The sequence below is a fragment of the Platalea leucorodia genome (assembly GCF_965183815.1).
Source record: "Platalea leucorodia genome assembly, contig: HAP1_HAP1_SCAFFOLD_75, whole genome shotgun sequence".
NCBI lineage: Eukaryota > Metazoa > Chordata > Aves > Pelecaniformes > Threskiornithidae > Platalea > Platalea leucorodia.
In genome coordinates, this window is record NW_028121443.1 from 15,615 (window position 1) to 35,572 (window position 19,958).

Below are 19,958 nucleotides of genomic sequence, written 5' to 3' on the forward strand. Positions count from 1 at the left end.
GGGTACACGGGGCTGTCCAGGGGGTGCTGGGCTGGGGAAGAGAGGGTGCCCTGTGCAGGGCTGGGCACAGTGTGCAGGTGTGTGTGGGCAGGGGGCAGGTGGCCGTTGGGGTGGGAAAAGGTGCCTTGTGCGGTGGGAAGGCGAATGACCCAGCAGGGTCAGAACTGCCCACAGCCAGCCTTGTGCAGCCCATGAGAATAGAAGGGACCCCCACACTGCCCTGGGGACAGCCTGGAGGGGAGAGGGCTCCCACCCTGCCACCTCTGACATGGCCTGGGCAGGGGCTTCCCCCAGACCTGCAGTGCTGGGGCTTGGTGCTGTGCCTGACTGGTCCCATGTTTGTGTTTGGAGGTGCTGCGGAGGTGAGGCTGGTGAATGGTGGCAGGCGCTGTGCTGGGAGAGTGGAGGTGAAACACGGGGGCCAGTGGGGCACTGTGTGTGATGACTACTGGAGCATGAACGATGCATCAGTGGTTTGCAAGCAGCTGGACTGTGGGTCTGCTGTTGGAGCCCCTCAGTATGGACACTTTGGGCCAGGATCTGGCCCCATTTGGATGGATGATGTTGGCTGTAATGGCACTGAATCCGCCCTCTCTGACTGCCCACACGGAGGATGGGGTGAAAATAACTGTGATCATGCTGAGGACGCTGGAGTGATGTGTTCAGGTAAGAGAACAGCCTGTTCCACACCCTTGAGGTTGGGACGGGGGAAGGGACCTTGGCTGTGCCCTCAGGGAGCAACAAGTGGGCACTAGAGCATTGCCCAGTGGGGCCGATTGCACTGCCAAGCTGGGATTGTCATTGCTGGTGTTCCCAGGCCCTGGGAAAAGCCCAGAGGAAGCCTACCGCAGGGTGAACTGACCCTGCCACAGTGTCTCAGGCCCTCTTCAGTCAGTGTCTTGGGCTGCAGATGAATCCTCCATCCCTGCCCCGGGGTGTCCACTGATCTCCACTGGTCTCCACCCATTCTGCCAGTTCTCAGCCAACAATGCTGAGGGTCCCTGTGCTGGAGAAACCAGGGGGGACTTGCTTGGCACTCCACACCTTGGAGGAACAGCATGAGATGGCTGGTCCCCCAGGTCATTCCCCTCGACAGGCATGAGTACCTCAACTGAATCAAAAGGGCTTTTTGGAGAGCATGAGTGCTGGGCCATGGGAGAGGAGCAGGGTGGCACACAGCCCTTCGCTGCATGTCCCTGGGGCTCAGCTGTGTGGTCCAGCACTGCGAGGCTTAGGAGCTTGGCAGCTGCTTGACTCTGGCTGCTCCCTTCTGCATCACGGCATGCACAGGCTCGTACTGGGAGGTGCCTGGGGCTGTGACAGCCCCACAGGGGCATGGCCCCATGCAGGCAGCGCTGACCTGCTGCCAGCCTCGCCTGCCTGCCCATGGTTCCCCACACTGCCCCATGAAACAGAGGCTTTGGCATCATTTACTGACTCTCATCTGTGCCTGCTGTTACCCTCTGAGCCAGCATGAGCCCAGGGGGGCATGCGGATCTCCTGTCCCTCTGCCTGGCTGTTGGCCTGGGACCTGTTCACCTCTGGGCAGAGCACTGTGTGCCTGGCTGAGGACACCCCCTCCAAGCAGGCATCGGAGGGGTCTGGACAGGCACCAGCCATGGTAAAAGCCGCACCATTGCTGTGCTCTGTGACATCTGCCCCTAACAGGAACCTCCCAACACCCCAGAACTCCCCTGGGAGAGGGGTACATTTCTGGCTGCATCAAGGTGATGGTCCTGCCTGGTCCCAAGCTCTGGAGGGGCTGAGCAGGCTGCAGCAGTCATTGTCATGTGGGCCAGTTCTCCCAGACCCAAACTGCTCGCACCACTGCAGTGCTGGGGGGACCATGCCGGGCAGAACAGGGTGCCTTGTACAGCAGCAGATTGTCTGAGCGGTGCCTGGTGCTGTGACAGACACGTACCCTCTAGAGCCGTGATGGTGTAGAGAAGGGGTACAGGGGGGGGGCCTGGATGTGTTTGTGTCACCAACACTCCCCCAACAGCTTTCCCTGGGATGTGCAATGGGCCATTTGGTCACGGCTTGCTTGGAGGTGATGCAGGATGTGGCCATGTATCTGTCAGAGGGCTCTGGGAACTCCCAGTTATCTTTTTTTTTTTTTCCAGGATTTGTCCGGCTGGTGGAAGGGAAGAGCCGCTGCTCAGGACGGGTGGAGATCCATGATGGGGGCCAGTGGAAAACTGTCTGTGACTCCCACTTTGGTCCCAAAGCTGCTGACGTGGTCTGCAGGGAGTTGCAGTGCGGTGTGGCCCTGCCTGTGGCTGGGGCAGCTCACGTTGGAGAAGGGATGAGTCCCATGTGGGATGGAGAGCTGCAGTGTGTGGGGAATGAATCCCTCCTCGCCTCCTGCCCCAGGGGGTCTCCCAGGGACCAGCCCTGCACCCACACGAACAGCGCTGTTGTCACCTGCACACGTAAGGACTCAGGGTGGGGTGTTGAGCACTGGGGTGAGCTCCAGCCTGGGCAGGGGCAGGTTGTGTCTGTGGAGACAAGGGAACTGGGGTGTCTGTTCCCACAGGCTGGCAGAGAGGTGACGTTCCTGGGGGATCCTAGACAAGGGCAGGGCTGGGCTGGTGCCCAAGGACAAGGAGGGGGCATGGGTTGGGAGGGATCACTGGGATCATCATGTTGCACCAGAGGGGACATGGAAAGGGCTGAGGGTGGAGGATGAACTGGGAGGTGCCCAGGGCAGGCTGTGGTGCAGGGGATCTCGGGGCCCTGGGAGAAGCAGCAGTGCGTGCTTGGGGGAGCCCTGGTGGGGGCAGGTCTCTTCTCAGGGTGCTGTCTGGGGAGGGGTGGTGCGCTGGGTGGGTGTGGGCTGAGGGCAGGTTGCAGGGGGCCGTTGTGGTAGAAGGAGGTGCCAAAGTCTGTGGGGCCACAAATGACCCAGCAGGACGGGAGCTGGGCATCCCCAGCCTTGCGCAGCCTGTGGGGATGGAAGGGGCCCCTGCAGTGCCCCGGGGACAGCCTGGAGGGGAGTGGGCTCCCACCCTGGCACCTCTGACTCCACCCGGGCAGGGGTTCCCTCAGACCCACAGTGCCGGGGCTCAGTGCTGTCCTGACTGGTCTTGTGTCAGTGTTTGAAGGTGCTGTGGAGGTGAGGCTGGTGAACTGCAGCAGGCACGGTGCTGGGAGAGTGGAGGTGAAACAACAGGGCAAGTGGGGGACAGTGTGTAGTGACGACTGGGACATGAATGATGCAGCAGTGGTTTGCAAGCAGCTGGACTGTGGGTCTGCTGTTGGAGCCCCTCAGTATGGACACTTTGGGCCAGGATCTGGCCCCATTTGGATGGATGATGTTGGCTGTAATGGCACTGAATCCGCCCTCTCTGACTGCCCACACGGAGGATGGGGTGAACACAATTGCGTTCATGCTGAGGATGCTGGAGTGATGTGTTCAGGTAAGGGGACAGCCTATTCCCCACCTCTGGGGCTGGGACAGGAAAAGAGATCTGGCTGTGCCGTCAGGGAGCAACAAGTGGCACCGGAACACTGCTCAATGTGGCCAGTTGCACTGCCGAGCTGGGACTGTCATTGCTGTCCGTGGCCCCTGAGGAAAGCCCAGTGGGAATCTGCCCAAGGGTGCCCACACTCTGCCTGGCCCCTGAGCTGGCCCAGATGAATCCCCCACCCTGCCCTGCATTGTCTGTTGATTCCCATCTTTCTCCTCTTATTCACCCAGGACCTGCCTGGCAGTGCCAAGGGCCAGGTGCCCCCATGCCAGGGGCACCAGGAGTGACTCATGTGGCCACCCACGGTACCAGGGAAGGGCATGGGATGGTAGCTGCTTTGGGGTTGTGCTCCCTGGCAGGCACAAGTCCCTTGGCTGAAGCAAAGGGGTTGCTCGGAGAGGAGGAGTGCTTGGCCTGGTCTGTGGAGCAGGGTGGCATGTGGCACCTCGTACCTATCCCAGGGTCACCCCATGAGAGCCTGCCCGTGGGGACACGGTCCCATGCAGGAGTGCTGACCTGCTGCCCAGCCTCTTATGTCTGTCCCAGCCCCTGGCCGCCTTGCACTTCTGGATTTGCCAGCATTGACTGGCTCTCCTCTGTGCCTGCCCTTGCACTGGGAGCTTGTGTAAGCCCAGGGCTGCTCTTCTGTCCACTCTCCTGCCCTCTGCCTGGCTGTTGGCCAGGGACATGAGCATCCAGCAGTGCGCTCTGGCCATGACTGGGGACCTTTTTCCTGGGCAGGCACCGGAGCAGGGGTCTGGCACAGACACCGACCGCAGGTTCAGCCTCACTACACTTGTGCCCTGTGACATGCCCCATCTCCCAGAGGTGCCCCAACAGCCCAAGACCCCCCTGGGAACAGGGCATGTTTCTGGTGGCACCAAGAGGTTCCTCATGCCTGGCCCTGAGCTCAGTGGGGCAGAGCGAGCTGCAGCAGCCAAGAGCGCCTGGGCTCATTTCCCTGGACCCCAAGCGCTCTGGGTGCTGCAGTGCCCAGGGACCAGTGCCGGGCAGCCCAAGGTCTGTGGGGCAGCAGCAGATTGTCTGAGCAGTGCCTGTGGCAGTGGGTTTGGGAGGGAAGCAAGCCCACAAGGGCTGGGCTGATTTCTGAGGAGCAGCAGGCGGGCCCTGCTCTCTTTGTGCCATCAGCACCCTGTGAGAGCAGCTGGGGCGGTCGTGGGGCTTTTTGCCTTTGGCCACCTTGGAGATGAGGTGGGACGTGGTCAGGGGAGTGCCAGAGGGCTGTGGGAACTCTCAGGGGTCTTTGGTTGCTGAGGGATCTGGCTGGCTGGTCAGAGGGAATAGCCCCTTCTAAGGACATATAGCGACCCATGATGGGGACCCTTGGAAAACTGCCTGTGACTCACGCTTTGGTCCCAAAGGTGGCAACATGGTCGGCAGGGTCTGCTGTGGGTCTGGGATAGACACATAGCCTTGAGTGCTGTGAAGGTGTAGAGAAGGGTTGCAGGGGGGCCTGGATGTGTTTGTGTCACCAACACTCCCCCAACAGCTTCCCCTGGGATGTGCAATGGGCCATTTGGTCATGGCTTGCTTGGAGGTGTTGTGGGAATTGCCAGAGCCGTCTCAGTTGGTTGGTTGTTTGTTTTTTTTTTCCCCAGGAATTGTCCGGCTGGTAGAAGGGAAGAGCCACTGCTCAGGACGTGTGGAAATCCATGACGGGCACCAGTGGAAAACTGTCTGTGACTCCCATTTTGGTCCCAAAGCTGCCGACGTGGTCTGCAGGGAGTTGCAGTGCGGCATGGCCCTGCCTGTGGCTGGGGCTGCTCACTTTGGAGAAGGGATGAGTCCCATGTGGGATGGAGAGCTGCAGTGTGTGGGGAATGAATCCCTCCTCGCCTCCTGCCCCAGGGGGTCTCCCAGGGACCAGCCTTGCACCCATGCGAACAGCGCTATTGTCAGCTGCACACGTAAGGACTCAGGGTGGGGCGTTGAACACCTGAGCTGTGCCGGGGGTCAGGGATCAGAGCAAGGACCATGATGGGCTGGGCGTGAGGACAGGAGGGATGATGGGTTGTCTGCAGCATGAAAATAGTGCAGAAGGAGAAGAAAGGCATGCTGTCCCTCTGGCTTCTGCACCAGCTACTGGGGGTACACGAGCACCAATCCACCCTGAGTCCTCCTTCTCTGTCCCCAGAGTACACAGGGTTCAGGCTGGTGAACGGCAGCACGGCGTGTGCAGGGAGGGTGGAGGTCCAGGTGCTGGTGACCTGGGGGACCCTCTGTGCCTCCCGCTGGGATCTCTCGGATGCCCACGTTCTCTGTCGTCAACTCAACTGCGGGTTTGCTGAGTCCATTCCTGGAGGAGAGTGTTTTGCGAGAGAGACTGGCCCTGTCTGGAGAGACTCATTCCACTGTGACGGGACTGAAGCCCACCTGGGACAGTGCCCAGTGATCACCCTGGGGGCCTCACCGTGCTCCCATGGGAACAACGCTGCTGTCATTTGCTCAGGTGAGCGCTGGGAAAGTGATGCATTAACTCCATTTGCTCTTTGTGTGCAACACATCCACCCAAAGCAGGGGTCCCATGGCAGTACCAGGCTGAACTTCTCCCTGGAGAAACCCTTGCTTCCCCAGGAGCCTTCTGGAGGGCTTTGCCTGCTCAGAGTGACTGCTCTGCTGTGGGAGAGCAGGGGACTGAACGGAGGCAGGCATCTGCCCCCAGGGCAGCGGCTTAGGCCCTGGTGCCACTGGCAGGCCTGGGCTCCTGTGTTTTTCTGCTGTGGGATGAGCCCGGGACAGGGCTGCAGGGCTCTGCTCCATCCCTCTAGTTGCAGACAACCGCATCCCATCCCCACAGAGAGCCCTGCAGAGCCTCCTCCCACCACTCAGGCAGGAGCTGCTTGGGTGCCCCCAGCAGCAGCAGACCTGGGTATGAGCTGCAGAGCGGGCCTGGGCTCTGCCCTTGCTTCTTGTCAACACAAGGCTCAATCCTGTCCTGTGTGGTTGGAGAATTCCCCCTTGCCCTCCTCCCTGAAGGGTGCCATGTCCCCCGGTGCCTCCAGTGGCTGTGGCATCTCTGCTCTCCCCAGGCTCAGCCGGCTTTGCATCCCTGCGGCTGGTGGGTGGAGGGAGCCGGTGCGATGGGCGAGTGGAGATCTTCCAGCGTGGGACGTGGGGCAGAGTCCTGGATGACCAGTGGGACGTGCGGGAGGCCAACGTGGTGTGCCAGCAGCTGCAGTGCGGACAGGCGGAGACAGCCTACAACCCCCCAAAGCCTGAGCGAGGGACGGGCCCCGTAGGGCTACGAGGGGTCCGGTGCACAGGGCATGAGACCAACCTGACCCAATGCAACACCTCCCTGCCCAAGAGTGCACTGGCGGCAGGGGTTGCGGAGGACATGGGAGTCATTTGCTGGGGTGAGCGGCACTGCACAGGCCCCCCAGATGATCAGGTGGGTGGGCAGCCAGCCCCTGACAGCAACCGGGGTTTCTCCCCACTGCAGGGAGCCGGCAGGTCCGGCTGGTGAATGGAGCTGGGCACTGCGCGGGGAGAGTGGAGATCTACCACCAGGGCAGCTGGGGGACCATCTGCGACGATGGCTGGGACCTTTCTGATGCTGCCGTCGTTTGCCACCAGCTGGGCTGTGGAGGGGCAGTGGAGGCGACTGGCTCTGCTCGGTTTGGGGAAGGCTCTGGGCAGATCTGGCTGGATGGCACGAACTGCTCCGGGGATGAAGCTGCTCTCTGGGACTGCCCTGCCAGGCCCTGGGGGCAGCACGACTGCAGGCACAAAGAGGATGCAGGAGTCATCTGCTCAGGTCTGTGGTGGGACCTTGGTTCCTGGGGAGGCCGGGATGTGTGGAGAGCCTGGCACAGCAAAGGCTGTCCCTGGCTGCCTCTGAACTCCTGCTTGAACCCATGCTGCAGACACCCATGCACGGGCACCCTCAGTCCCACTGGGGGGCCCTGGGGAGCTCAGTTGTTCCCCAGTGTTAGCGGGAAGGGCAGGGATGTCAGTGCATCAGGGACTTCTCTCTGCCCCTGGGTGCAAGAGGGATGTGCTGGCCATGCCCCTGCCCGGCTGAGGGCCTGGGTGTGCAGAGGCACCCCCTCTCCCACAGCCCCAGACCAGCCTGTTCCCCCTTGGTGCCTTCCCTCCCAGAGTTCGTGGCCCTGAGGCTGGAGAACAGCGACGGCTGCTCCGGGCGCCTGCAGGTTTTCTACAACGGGACGTGGGGGAGCATTTGCTCCAACTCGATGACTCTCGACACGGTGTCGCTGGCATGCAAGGAGCTGGGCTGCGGGGATGGAGGATCCCTGGAAACACGGCTGCCCTATGGCAGGCTGTCTGGCCCTGCGTGGCTGGATAACGTGCAGTGTGGGGAGAAAACCAGCTCCTTCTGGCAGTGTCGCTCCACTCCCTGGGACGCGCAGTCATGTGAAGACCTGCGAGATGAGATCCACATCACCTGCAACGGTAACTCTGAGCCACTCGGGCACCAGTGTCACCCCAGCTCCTGCTCCCCACTGGACACAGCCAAAGGCAGAGAAAGAGCTTGGAGGGGCTTTCCTTCCCATGTCAGACCCTACTCCTGCCGGTGGCACAAATGTGACCCCAGCAACACACGTCCAGCAGCAGTTGCCACCCAGGTTGCCAGCAGCGCCTGGGGAAGGCAGAGGCATCTCCAGGTGAGGTCTCAGAAGAGACCAGATGGGGTTCAGAAGAGTCTTCCCTCCATAGACACACGACTGCTGCTCTGTGAACCAGGGACCTTTAGGGGCTGAGCAGTCAGGGTCCCCCTAGACCTGCGCGTGTCCCCTGAATGACTGGGATTCAGATGCTGCCATGACCAAGATGGTACAGGGAGGCACAAGTAGAGCTCAGCCTTGCTGTGTTCTGCATGATCCCCTGAACCAGCCCCCTTCACTACAGGGTTTCTTTCTTCAGGGCAACACCCAGGAATGTCCCTGGCCCCGTTGGCCCCATGCCCCAACTCCACGAGCTGCACAGGTATTGAGCTGCTCCTCTGTGTACCCTTCTTGTCTGGCAGGGCTCTGCCTGCTGTCTGGGTGCCATGGGAGGTCTTTGCCTTCTCCAGACAGGGAGAAGATTCGTGCCGTGGGAGGCGAGGACGGGTGCTCGGGCAGAGTGGAGGTCTGGCACCGTGGCTCCTGGGGGACGGTGTGCGACGACTCCTGGGACACGCAGGATGCCGAGGTGGCGTGCAGGCAGCTGGGCTGTGGCCCTGCGGTGTCTGCCCTGAATGGGGCTGCATTTGGGATGGGGCAAGGCCCCATCTGGCTGGAGCAGGTGGAGTGCCGGGGGATGGAGCTGTCCCTGCAGGACTGCTGGGCCCGGCCCGGGGATGGCGGTGCTTGCCGGCATAAGGAAGACGCTGCTGTGCGCTGCTCAGGTGAGCGGCAGGACGGGGACCTCTTGCTCAGGTGTTGGCAGGGAGCTAGAGAAGGCCGTTCACCCACTTGGTCCTGGCATGGCCCCTGACCTCCCAAGAGCGAGGCCATTCCTGCAGAGTGCAGGAGCCTGGTGCCAGGTGGGCAGCAGCCTCAGTGGAGCTGGGTGTCCTCAGGCCACTGCCTGTGGGGCCCTGCAGCCCCAGGGCTGTCCCCTGGGCTGCCTGTGCCATCCTGCCTGCTGCCCAGAGCAGAGGCCATGGGCCCTGTCCCGGCCTCCCTTTCTAGCACTACTGGCGGGGCAATTTGGGTGGGATGTGTCAGGGACATCTCCAGACACACACAGGGCGTGTTGGGAAGGAGGCTCCCCAGTACCTGCACACCCGTCCTCTCAGCCCAGCTCTCCTTGTCCTCATCTGCAGCTCCAGCCAGGACAGCAGCATCCCCACCCCGAGCAGGTAACTTGTCCTCCCGCCCGACGCTGGGTATCTCCAGCACAAGGCTAGTAACACACAGCTGGATGGAAGGGGCTCCTTGCTGGGGTGTGAAGCTCCCAGGAGGAGGCACTGGGGTGGTGGTGGGAGAGTTGGGGAGGTCTGTAATTTGCTCAGCAGGGTGGAAGCTTCCCCATTACTCACCCCTGGGGTCCTCCACCCTTTGCTGCCTTCTGCCTTGAGAGATGGGAGTCAGGACTGGTGCTGCCCCCACCTCTCCCAGGCCCGATGTTGCCCCTTCCATGTTCTTGCCCATGCAGATCCTACCCGAAATCGTTTGACCAGCAGCGGGAGAGTCTCAGTGCCCGTCATCATCTGCATCATCCTGGGGGCCCTTCTCTGCCTGCTCCTAGCCCTCCTGGCTGGGCAAGTGCTAAGCGCCAGGGCTGGGCGCAGAGGTGGGTCCTTCCATAGCAGTCCCAGGGACCATGCCTCCTGGAAGGGCTGTGGGGTGCTGCGGGGTGTCACTGAGGGGCACAGGCAGAGCTGGGGGGATGAGACTGTGTGCTCTCACCTGTCCCATGCACCACCCCATTGACTGCCTGGCCATGGGGCACCAGCAGCAAGGGGTGGAGAGAGCCCAGAGGCAGGGGGAGCTAGTGATGGGGCGAGGAGAGAAATAGCAGAGTGGAGATGGCCAAGGCTGGCAGTGCTCTGGGTAGTGCTGGAGGGGGCTCTGGGGCAAGGGAGATGGCAGGAGGAGCATGGGGCAGTAGAGTCCATCTCCATGGTGTCAGGCCCCCAAGCTGTCCCTCTGCCCAGCCCTGCCCATCCTCGTCCATCCCCCGGCAGGGCAGGGGCCCTGCTATAGACCCATGGGGCAGATAAGGGGCAGCTCCAGGTGGCGAGGAAACATGGGAGCTACTCCAAGGTCAGACAAGGGGGGAATGACCCAGGGGCCAGAGGGGCATGAGCGCTGCCTCCGAAAGGATGATGCGAGGGTGATGCTGCCCCAGATAATCTCCACAGCAATGTTGCCCTCACTGGGGATGTGGCAGCCGTGCCGGGACAGAACAGTGGGGCTGTGCTGTCGAACCAGTCCTGGGCTGGCCAAAGGAACAGGTTTGGGGGAGCACAGTGAGGTCCCATCACCCCTCTGCCTGTCCCTGTGCCAGCCCTGCCTCTGTCCCCAGGCTCCAGGAGGGCTCAGGAGCTCTTCCCCGAGGCCGTGTATGAGGAGATTGGTTACAGCCCGGTGTGGGAGAAGCAGGCAAGGTTTGGTCGCTCAGGTGGGTGTGGGTCCTCCCTGCAGGCCCATCTACAGGACCCTTTCCCCTGGCCCCAACACAGGGCTGATCCCCTGAAGCCTCCCAGCCCATGGTCCCTGCAGCACTGGGGCTGTGTGGTCTGTGGGGAGAACATCCATGTCCTGGGCCCGGGAGAGGAGCTTCCTCCCAACCAGCTTTGCCCATCCCAGCTGGACAGCCCCTCTCTTCCTGCCCCTGCACCCCATGTGACACCCAAGGAATGAGGGAAGGGGCTGCGCTAGGGCAGCTCTGGGAGCACCTTTGAGACGGTGTTTGTCCCGGGGGAGCAGGGTGATTCCCAGCCCTCCTCCCCATGCAGCCCCAGCTCTGTGGTCCCCCTTCCCCAGCAGCGCTGACCATGAGACAGGTCCGTGGGGCTCGCTCCCTAACACCCGCTGTGCATCTCTCCAGGCTCCTATTCAGAGGATTCCTTGACCCAGCTGCAGCCCTCCCCTGGGGACAGTGAGGAGGAGGATGGTGTGGGATCAGCACCACGTAACGGAGGCAGGAAGGGGCTGATCTCCCTGCAGCCATGTGATGGACAGAGGTGTCACTGAGTGTCACCATCACAGATGGGGAGGACATGGGGGTCTCCTGTGGTGCTGCCAACACCAGTGTGTCAGCCCTGTGTCCCTGCGCATCCTCCCATCCTCTGCTCTGCAGGACGTATCTTCTCACTGTCACCAGCTGCCCTCTCCTTTCAGATGTTCTTGTCCTGCCCGGAGGTGACCCAGTGGATGGCTATGATGATGCCAGGGAGGTTTCTGACCCTGGGGATGATGCTGCCCCTGGGCAGGGAGCTTGGGAAATGCCCAGGGCACCAGAGGAGGGAGCGGGGCCCAGGGATGCACTCGGAGGTGAGAGGGAAAGATAGCGCTGCCAGTTCCTGGGGTGCCATCCCTGGTGCCACCCAAGTTGCTACCGTATTGACACCCAGAGCTCCTGGGAAGGGGGAACCTGACCCAGGAGTTTTCCTTGGAGGGACTTGGGGTGGGAGAAGGAGCTGAATGTGGTGAGGAGTGGGGAGGAAGGTGATGCACGGACCCCATGCGGCAAACTGCAATGCCCTGCCTTGCTGCTTGCAGGGAGCAGCCTGCGCTCCCGGAGAAGTGCTGAGGTCCCTGGAGCTGAAGGAGACACCTCGTCCGTGTCCCTGGGGAGCATGGGCTATGATGATGCTGAAGAGGTGTCTCTGGCACATCCCCGTGAGGACTCAAAGGCTGTGACACCGGAGCTTGGTGTCCAACAGTCCCTGAGCCCCAGGCCAGGAGACCCCATCCCTGCTGTGCAGCTGGGTGCAGGCAGGAGGGAGGAGAGGCCTGTGCAGCTGGAAGAGCTGTGAGCACCAGGGAACCGTCTTCCTTTACCATGGGCAGCAGAAATGGCTGGGAGTTTCCTCTATTTTTATTCCCATTTTTACACTCTGCATCCATATTGGTTCTTATTAAAAGTCTCTGGGGGCTTTGACCCAGAGCTGCTGCTTGCCTGCCCAGGTGTCGGGTCATCTCCCTGAGGCTGATCAGTGGGAGCAGAGAACAAAGGCACAGTGGTAGGGAAGGGGTGCGTCTCAGGGACAGCAGGCTCGTGGTCAGGCTGTGGGGCTGCGAGAGGCCCTGGTGCCTGGGGAATAATCCTGCTGACAGAGACATTTCCATCCTAGTGGCCACAGGCAGTTTCTAGTCAAAATGGCTCTCTGATAGGTGCCGTGATGCACCCCGGTGGGAGCACCCATTTCCTCACCCTGGGGTTTCCAGCTGCTCTTTCCCCCAGGCCCTGCCTGGGCCATGCTGGTCCCACAGTGCAGAGGCCATGACAGAGCTGCCATGTCAGGGTAAGCCCTGGGTTGTTGCCCCACAGAAGTGAGCCCTAAGGTGGCCGCAGTGCCCTGAACACCCCAGCCAGCCCCAGCAGGGATCATGGCCCGTGGATTACCTCCCATAAAGGTTAGGAGGCAGCTGTGCTCCACACTGCCCCAGCACAGGGTGCAGAGCCACTTTCTGGGACACACGGGGCTGGAATTCCCTCTCCTCATGCTCTGCCAGGACCCCAGTCTCCATGGGCTCTTTCTGCTCTCTTGGGCCCTCACAGACCCCGAGCACTCTTGTCACAGGCACAGAGCTGCCTTCTTCCTGAGCAGGGGCTGTAAGGCCCCGCGGCAGCCCTGGGACCCCCTCCTCCTCCTCCCCTCCAGCCCCCACCCCTGCCCCCCTGCTGCCTCGCCAGGGGCTTCAGTTTGGATTTGTGTCGGGGCAGTACTTGTCTGCAGGTACAGGAGGGATGGGAGCAGGGGGGATGGGGGCACCTTTCCCTCAGCGCTGTTGGAGGGCCGGGGGATGGAGAAAGGATCCCCACGAGACGTGTGCTGCAGCCAAAAGCCGTGGTCTGGCCCCTGGCCTGGAGAAGGACCCATCCAGGAGGATGCTCATGTGGGCACATTTCCATGGCAGAGGAGATTTTGTGTCCCTCCCCTAAAACAGGTGCTGCTGGGAGCTGAGCCAGGGTCCCTCTCCCTTGGCTGGGGCTTTCACCAGCCCCTGCGCCCATGGACAGAAAAACCACTTACACAGGAGACAGGAGGGGAGAAGAGTTTGACACTTGGGCAGGACCTGGAGCCTAGACTGCCTTCCCTGCTCCCACTGGTGGGTGTCCACACCCCTCCAGCTCTTCCCTAAAAGGCTCCTCTGCTGCAGGCTGGAAGATGGGTTGGCTCCCTGTGGGGAGATGCTGCAGCTCAGTACTGCTGCCAACAGCAGGATCTGGCCCTAGAGGAGAAGAGGGCAGGAGGCGGCTGTCACCAACATCCTCTCCCACTTCCGCATTGCCCCATTCCCTGCTGGGAGCTCCTCCACCCCTGGGGGGACCCTGGGGGAATCTGGAGGAAGCCTAGGCTCACACATCCCTCTGCTCCATACCCTGGAGCCTTCCTGCTGGCAGCTGCCACAGGAGAGTAGCGTTCCCAGGGCGAGACTCCCACGGTAATGGGTGACATAACATGGGCACTGCAAGCACAGCCTCCATCCCCTGGAAAACTCCCACTGGGATAAGCTCCAGCCCTGGCATTTTGGGACCTGAACAGCCTGGCCCTGTGGGCTGGGTCCGTTCTATGCAGCAAAGGAGGATTGTCACTGGGCCCCAGATCTGTGGTTGCTCCTGCCGCTCCTGAGGACCTACCTGAGGGGGGGTCACAGTGAGACCCCCAACTCTCAGCACTGCTGCCCCACGCTGGGCAGAGCATGGCTGTGGAAAGCCCACAGGAGGGCAGCCTTATTTCTCTTAGTTTGGGCTCACTGTTCTCGGGGGCTGAGCACCCTGCAGTGAAAGGCCATGTCTCACACTCCGTTTTGGTTGTGGATGTTTTAGCTGGCAGAGCAGCCAAGGCACCATCTGGCCTTTCCCGCCTGTGCATGGCTGTGGACAGGCCTGTGCCTCCCTGATCCCACCAGCGCAGCATCGAGAGACACCAAACACCCCAGGAACAAGAGGTGGGCACCAGCCCCGTGTCTGTGGGCTGTGTCTGACCTCAGGAGCTCCACATGCCCTGAGCTGAAGCTCTGCTTAAGCCAGTGGTGATGGTGGAAGCAGAAGCACTTGGAGACAGGGTCAGGATAAGAAATGTCAAAGCTGGGAGTCCCACAGCCCTGCCCAGGCTCGTCCAACTCAGACAGCCCTCCCTGCTGGCACAGAGGAGCGCTTCCCTGGAGACAGGACAATGTCAGACCCTTATCCCTGGAAAGCCACCAGGGCAGTGTGGCCCTGATCCCAAAGGACGCCTGGGCTGGACCAGCACCCTCACACCACATCTCTCAGTGGAGCCAGAAATGATTCCTAGTGTGCTGCTGACACCTCTCCCCTCCCTGAGGTCCCCCCACACTCTGCTGCCAAGCATTGTCCCTGGGCGGTGGGGTGGGTCTGTGGTGCAGGGCAGTGACCTGAGCTCAGGGCCAGCACAGCTGCCTGCTTCTCCTCCAAGAGGGGGCTCAGCAGAGGCAGCACACACAGCCCTCCTCACCCCACAGGCAAGCCCTGGGTGGGCAGGGCAGGCCCACAGGGCCTGGAGAGGACCAGTGCTCGAGCTCCAGCCTGCACCTGCCTGAGGCTGGGGAGTCAGGGCAAAAGTACCCCTGGAGATGCTGGGGATTGAACCCAGGACCTCCCACAATGCGAAGCAGGTGCTCTGCCACTGAGCTACATCCCCCTGACACCTGCCAGCAGGAGAGGCACTCTCCTCCCGTGATGTGCCTATGACAAGCAAAGTCCTGTATTCCCTGGGGTACCCAGGGACCCTCTGCAGTAAACAGCACTTGAATCCTTCTGATGTGGGGGAAGTTGGGACTGCCTCTCTGCTGGGGCCTGATCCTGGCACAGGGCTGCACTGCAGAGCACTGCCCCTTCAAGGTCTCTGCAGGGCAATGGGGCAGAAGGAGGCTCTTGCTGCAGGTGCTGCTCCCACACTCTGGCCCACTCCAGGTTGGGTCAATGGAGAGGAGAAAATCCCTTCCCCTGAGCCTCCTCTGCCACCCAGGGCAACAGCCATCTGTGCCACGTCTGTCCCCAACTCTGCAGCAGCAGCAGTGCAACAGGGTGAGGGAAATGCCCTCCCTGGATTGATGTGCCCCCAGGATCCAATGGCATCCCAGGGCATGCTGTGGAGGGCACATGGAGGCAGAAATCTTATACCCCCTCCTCCAGGCACCAGGCCTCTCCCTGCACCCCTCTGTTCCCCAGCAGCCCTGCAGGTGAGGTGAACAGCAGGCTTCCATCTCCATGGGGCTGGGGAAGGGGGCTGGGCTCAGGGACCTTCCCATTCTTTCAGCACTGATGTCTGTCCTGACAGCAAAGCAGTGCCCGGGGACAGCCCTGGCTGGGGTCCCTGTGGCAGGGTGGGTGAGCGTGTTCGGCTGTTAACCCAAAGGCTGATGGTTTGACCACATGCAGGGATGGTGTCCTCACGCTGGTACAGCTGGGGCAATTGCGTTGCCCAGTGCCATAGATTTTTCCCTGCTGGGCCCCTGCCTAGCAGAGAGGGTTTAGGGGAATCAAAACCAGAGCACGGTCACCGTGACCTTCTGGAGTGGTTGAGTGGAGTTAAGGGGATGGGCTGCTCATCGATTCTGCTTTGCACACATGGCCCCAAAACCCGTCCTCAGCAATGACTCTCCCATTCTTGCTCAAGAAAGACCTGGAAGGACTGCTCTTTTGGAGCACTGATAATCCCACAGGCACTACCCCTGCAGCCAAGCATTTTCAAGCTCGTGCTCAAAGCTGACAAGACAGTAACTGTGCTTGGACAGTCTCTGCCAGGTGGCATGGACACTGCTGATTCCCCACTCCAGAGTGGCAGAGGCTGGATCCCCTTCTCAGGACAGACTTCTTGCCAGGCAGCCACAGCCAGGGGGGTGCCTCACCTGGTTCTTACTGGCACTTCACTCAGCATCCGTTTTGGTGGATATTTCTTTCTTTTCTGTGTCTACTCTTTCCATACATAGGAATGACAGAAAACCAAACATTTCATAAAAGCTTGTCACAAAGCCCTTGTTATAGACAGGAAGTCCATCAAATCTGGAGGGAGCCAGGAACATTGCCATAAGCACCAAGAAGATTCAGGAAGCTCAAGGCCTCTTCTGAAGTGCATCAAATTCTTGCAACCATGATTTGAGCCTGGAAGTGGGAAGGGATTTATGTCTGTGGGTGGAGGAGGAATAAGTGTGTTGTGGGAGTATGTCAGGGCTGAAGGCCCTTGTGCAAATCAGGGGTGATGGAGACATTTCCATCTTGTGCACACGCCTCTGCCTAGGTAATGCGGAAAGCCCACTGCTGAGGGTGGACGTGCGCAGTCATGCCCCATGAGCATGACCTTGCTCTCTTTTGCAGGAAAGAAGAAAATAGGAGGACTCAGGTTGCAATATTGAAGTCAGTCAGTGGGAAACAAATACGTAATTACATTGGGGGAGGGGGGCTGGAGGGGGGTCAGATTAGGAGAAGGAAAGAAATGGAAAGTAATGATTTCTGTGTTAAATAAATTTGGGAAGCTGAGACCCACCCCGTGTACCCTTCTTCTGAAGAAGGATCTACTTTTTTTTTTTTTTTTTTTTTTTCTTCCAGAGAGGCTGGCCCTATCAGACTAGCTTTCACAGTTCTCCTCTGCTAGACAGCTCAGAGAACCGGAGGGATGGGATTCATCTGCTCAGATTTAGACATGTCCAGTGGAAGGGCTTGATTCAACTTCCGCCTTCTCCCTGTCAATATGAAGATGTCCTGAGGAATCCCAGACACACAGGACCCCCACCCCTCAGCTTGGCTGGGTAACGGAAGAGAAAACAGCATGTTTAGAGTAAGTCCCTTGCCAAGGGAGCTGAAGATGAGCTCCATCCCATCATACAGGGACATAATAATGATGTTCAACAGTGTTGGCCCAAGTGCTGGTAACAGAGAGATGCCGATAATGACTGGCTACAAGGAGGACTCTGTGCCAGTGGTGACATCTGAGACGGATCGTGCAGTCATCCTCCCGTCCACCTCATCGTCTGCTTCTTTAGTCCAGATATCACCAATCTGGCTAGAAGGAAACTATGGGAGGCCATGTTAAGGCCTTGCTAAAGGCCAGCTATGCAACCTCTCTGATGGCTCTTGCCTTTACAAGGCGTTTTACAGAGGTCTCACAATGAAACCAGCCAGCCCCACTTGCACCTGTCTGCACCAGGAACCTTCTCCACATCTCACACTTCCAGGAGAGTGCCCAGGACACAGCACACACCTGTCTGGGTTTTCTGGGCCTGTTCAGAAGAGAACCAGAAGTCATTGCTCCCAGCAGGCCCACAACTCCAATTGGCTCTTTGTGCAGCCCACAGCTTTTCTGAGCACTTCTCTCCGTGTCCCACTCCCCTCCAAACTTTCTGATCCTCAGGCTGCCGATGAGGGGATTGAGCAGGGGCCTGAGGACGGTGTAGCAAAAGGGCTTTGTCCAGCTATCTCGGGAGGGCTTTTCTGGGCATCTGACAGACAAGGATGAGGATGCTGTAGAAAACAGTTTCACGAGTGAGGTGAGAGCAGCAGGTGGAGAAGGCCTCCTGCCTGTCCATGCTGGGTGGGAGAGCTGCCCCAGGGTGGCAGCTCTGGTGCACGCACAGGATGCTCCTGTGAAGAGGAAGGGGAGGCCCAGATCTAAAAAGGAGGTTATGAGAGCAAAGAGTGTAAGTGTCACAGTGTCACTGCAGGAGAGCTCCAGTGAAATCACAGAAGAAGTGGCGCACTGCACTGGGGCCACAGACCTGTATCTGGGACAGGAATGAAGTGACTATTGTAGATGAGAGAAATGCCCCTAGCCAAGGTGTAGCTGCCTTCCCAAAAGAGACCTTCCAGGTCATGAGTCTTGCAGAGAGAAGCAGGTGGCACACAGCCCAGTACTGATCGTAGGATGTGGCCACCAGCAGGAAACACTCAGTACATGCAAAAGGGGCAGCAAGTACTACTAACACCGCTGTCAGCAGAGATGGCGGTGTGTCCAGTCTGGTCAGCAGTGTGGTCAGGTCAGGGCCTTGGTGGTGGAGCACCAACAGCACAATGATGACAAGTGCCCAACACCAGTCACAGGGCAGGTCATGAGAGAGAGGAGGATTTCTCTAAGGCTTGGGGACATTCCCTATTTGCAGTACAGGTAACTCCGTTGATGAGCTTTGATTGTCCCCTTCCCCTTTCTCCATTGAAGGTTTTATGTCCTTCCTATCCCCTCTCTCCTGGCAGGACACCTAGGAGGAAGAACATTCCTTTTTCTATGCTAGTTGCTTAAAGGAATTGTGAAGGAAGTCCAGAGAGGTGAAACATGAAGGTGTGTGTGCCTCTGAGTATATTCGTACTCCCCAGATGTGCTCTGTGCCTTCTGAAAGGTGAGAAATGCCGCCATCTAGATGGCAATGCTGCTCATGCTAGCAGGAATACTTCTGACTGCACAGGTGAGATACTCCACAGGCGAGCTTCTTTCATACTGTGTATTTGAAGGCACAGGCCAGAAAGGCCAGGGAGGGTAATGTAGAAGACCAGAATCATTTGCAATGAACCTATCCGAGGCAGGTGAGATGGATCTCACTGGGACAGTGGGAGTTGTTCCTGGAGTAACACACAGAAAGTTCAGGGGTCTGTCAGGTGTCCACATCTGAGCTGGCCTCGTGCACTCCTCATACACACACGGGTGTTCAGAGACAGGAGCCCTTCCTTTGCAGACGTAGAGGCAGTGAATTGCAACAGTGGTAGTGCCTCCCTGGCCTCCTGTTGCCACTCCCAGAGGCTGGGAAGCACCTAAGCACTGCAGTGCATCACCCTGCTTTGCATGCCTTAGAGATGCCCCAAGGCATGAGGACTGGACACAGGAACCTCGGGCCAAGGCAGCACATCCCAGTGCTGCATTCAGGTGGTTTCCCAGGGGACATTCCTCTCAATGTGAAGTGACCTCAAGACACTGTCTTTCCCACAAGCCTCCACAGCAACCCCAAGAATAGCTGATGACACTTGTGCTCGCTCAGGTTCATCTCACCACATGCACACCATGTCTTCAGACTCATCCCATAGAATCAAAAACCAATTTGGGCTAGAAGGCACCTTTAAAGATCATCTAGTCCAAACAGACTTCCATGGGCCGAGACATCTTCCACTAATAGCTCAAAGCCTCATCCAGCCTGACTTTGCACACTTCCAGGGATGGGGCAGCCACAACTTCTTCAGGCAACCTCTTCCAGTGTCTCACCACCCTCATCATAAATAAATTTCTTCCCCATGTCCAATCTAAATCTAACATACTTCAGTTTAAAACCATTGCCCCATGGCCTCTCACTACAGGCCTTCATATAAATTCTCTCTCCATTTTTCCTATAAGCTCTTTTTATATACTGAAAGGCCACAAGGAGGTCTCCCCAGACCCTTCTCTTCTCCAGGCTGAACACCACCAACTCTCTCAGCTTCTCTTCATAGGAGAGGTGTTTCAGCCCTCAGATAATTTTCGAGGGTCTCCTCTGGACTCGCTCCAACAGGTCCATATCTTTCTTGTACTGGGGAACTCAGAGCTGGACACAGTGCTCCAGGTGGGGTCTCAGAAGAGTAGAGTAGAGGGGGAGAATCACCTCCCTCAACCTGCTGGCCATGCTTTTATTTAGGCCGCCCAGCATACAGCTGGCTTTCTGGGCTGCAAGAACACATTACCGGCCCGTGTCCAACTTTTCACCCACCAATATCCCCAAGTCTCTCTCTGCAGGGCTGCTCTCAATCCATTCACCTCCCAGTCTTTACTGACAGCGGGGATTGCCCCGGCCCAGGTGAATGGGCTTGCACTTGGCCTTGTTGAACTTCATGAGGTTTGCATGGACCTCCTACTCAAGCCTGTCCAGG

General features: G+C 59.3%; 1 protein-coding gene across 1 annotated transcript in view; it reads left to right on the plus strand.

Annotated features, from left to right (window-relative positions):
• Positions 1 to 335: 335 nt before the first annotated feature.
• Positions 336 to 19,958, plus strand: part of LOC309603405 (scavenger receptor cysteine-rich domain-containing protein SCART1-like) — a gene marked incomplete at both ends in the record, with an annotated part of 41,118 nt that continues 21,495 nt past the window's right edge. The window contains 4 exons of the mRNA XM_082338261.1: positions 336 to 666; positions 5,626 to 5,940; positions 6,527 to 6,847; positions 6,934 to 7,248. Of these exons, the coding sequence (XP_082194387.1) occupies positions 336 to 666; positions 5,626 to 5,940; positions 6,527 to 6,847; positions 6,934 to 7,248 (1,282 nt within the window). The remainder of the gene's footprint in view (positions 667 to 5,625; positions 5,941 to 6,526; positions 6,848 to 6,933; positions 7,249 to 19,958) is intronic.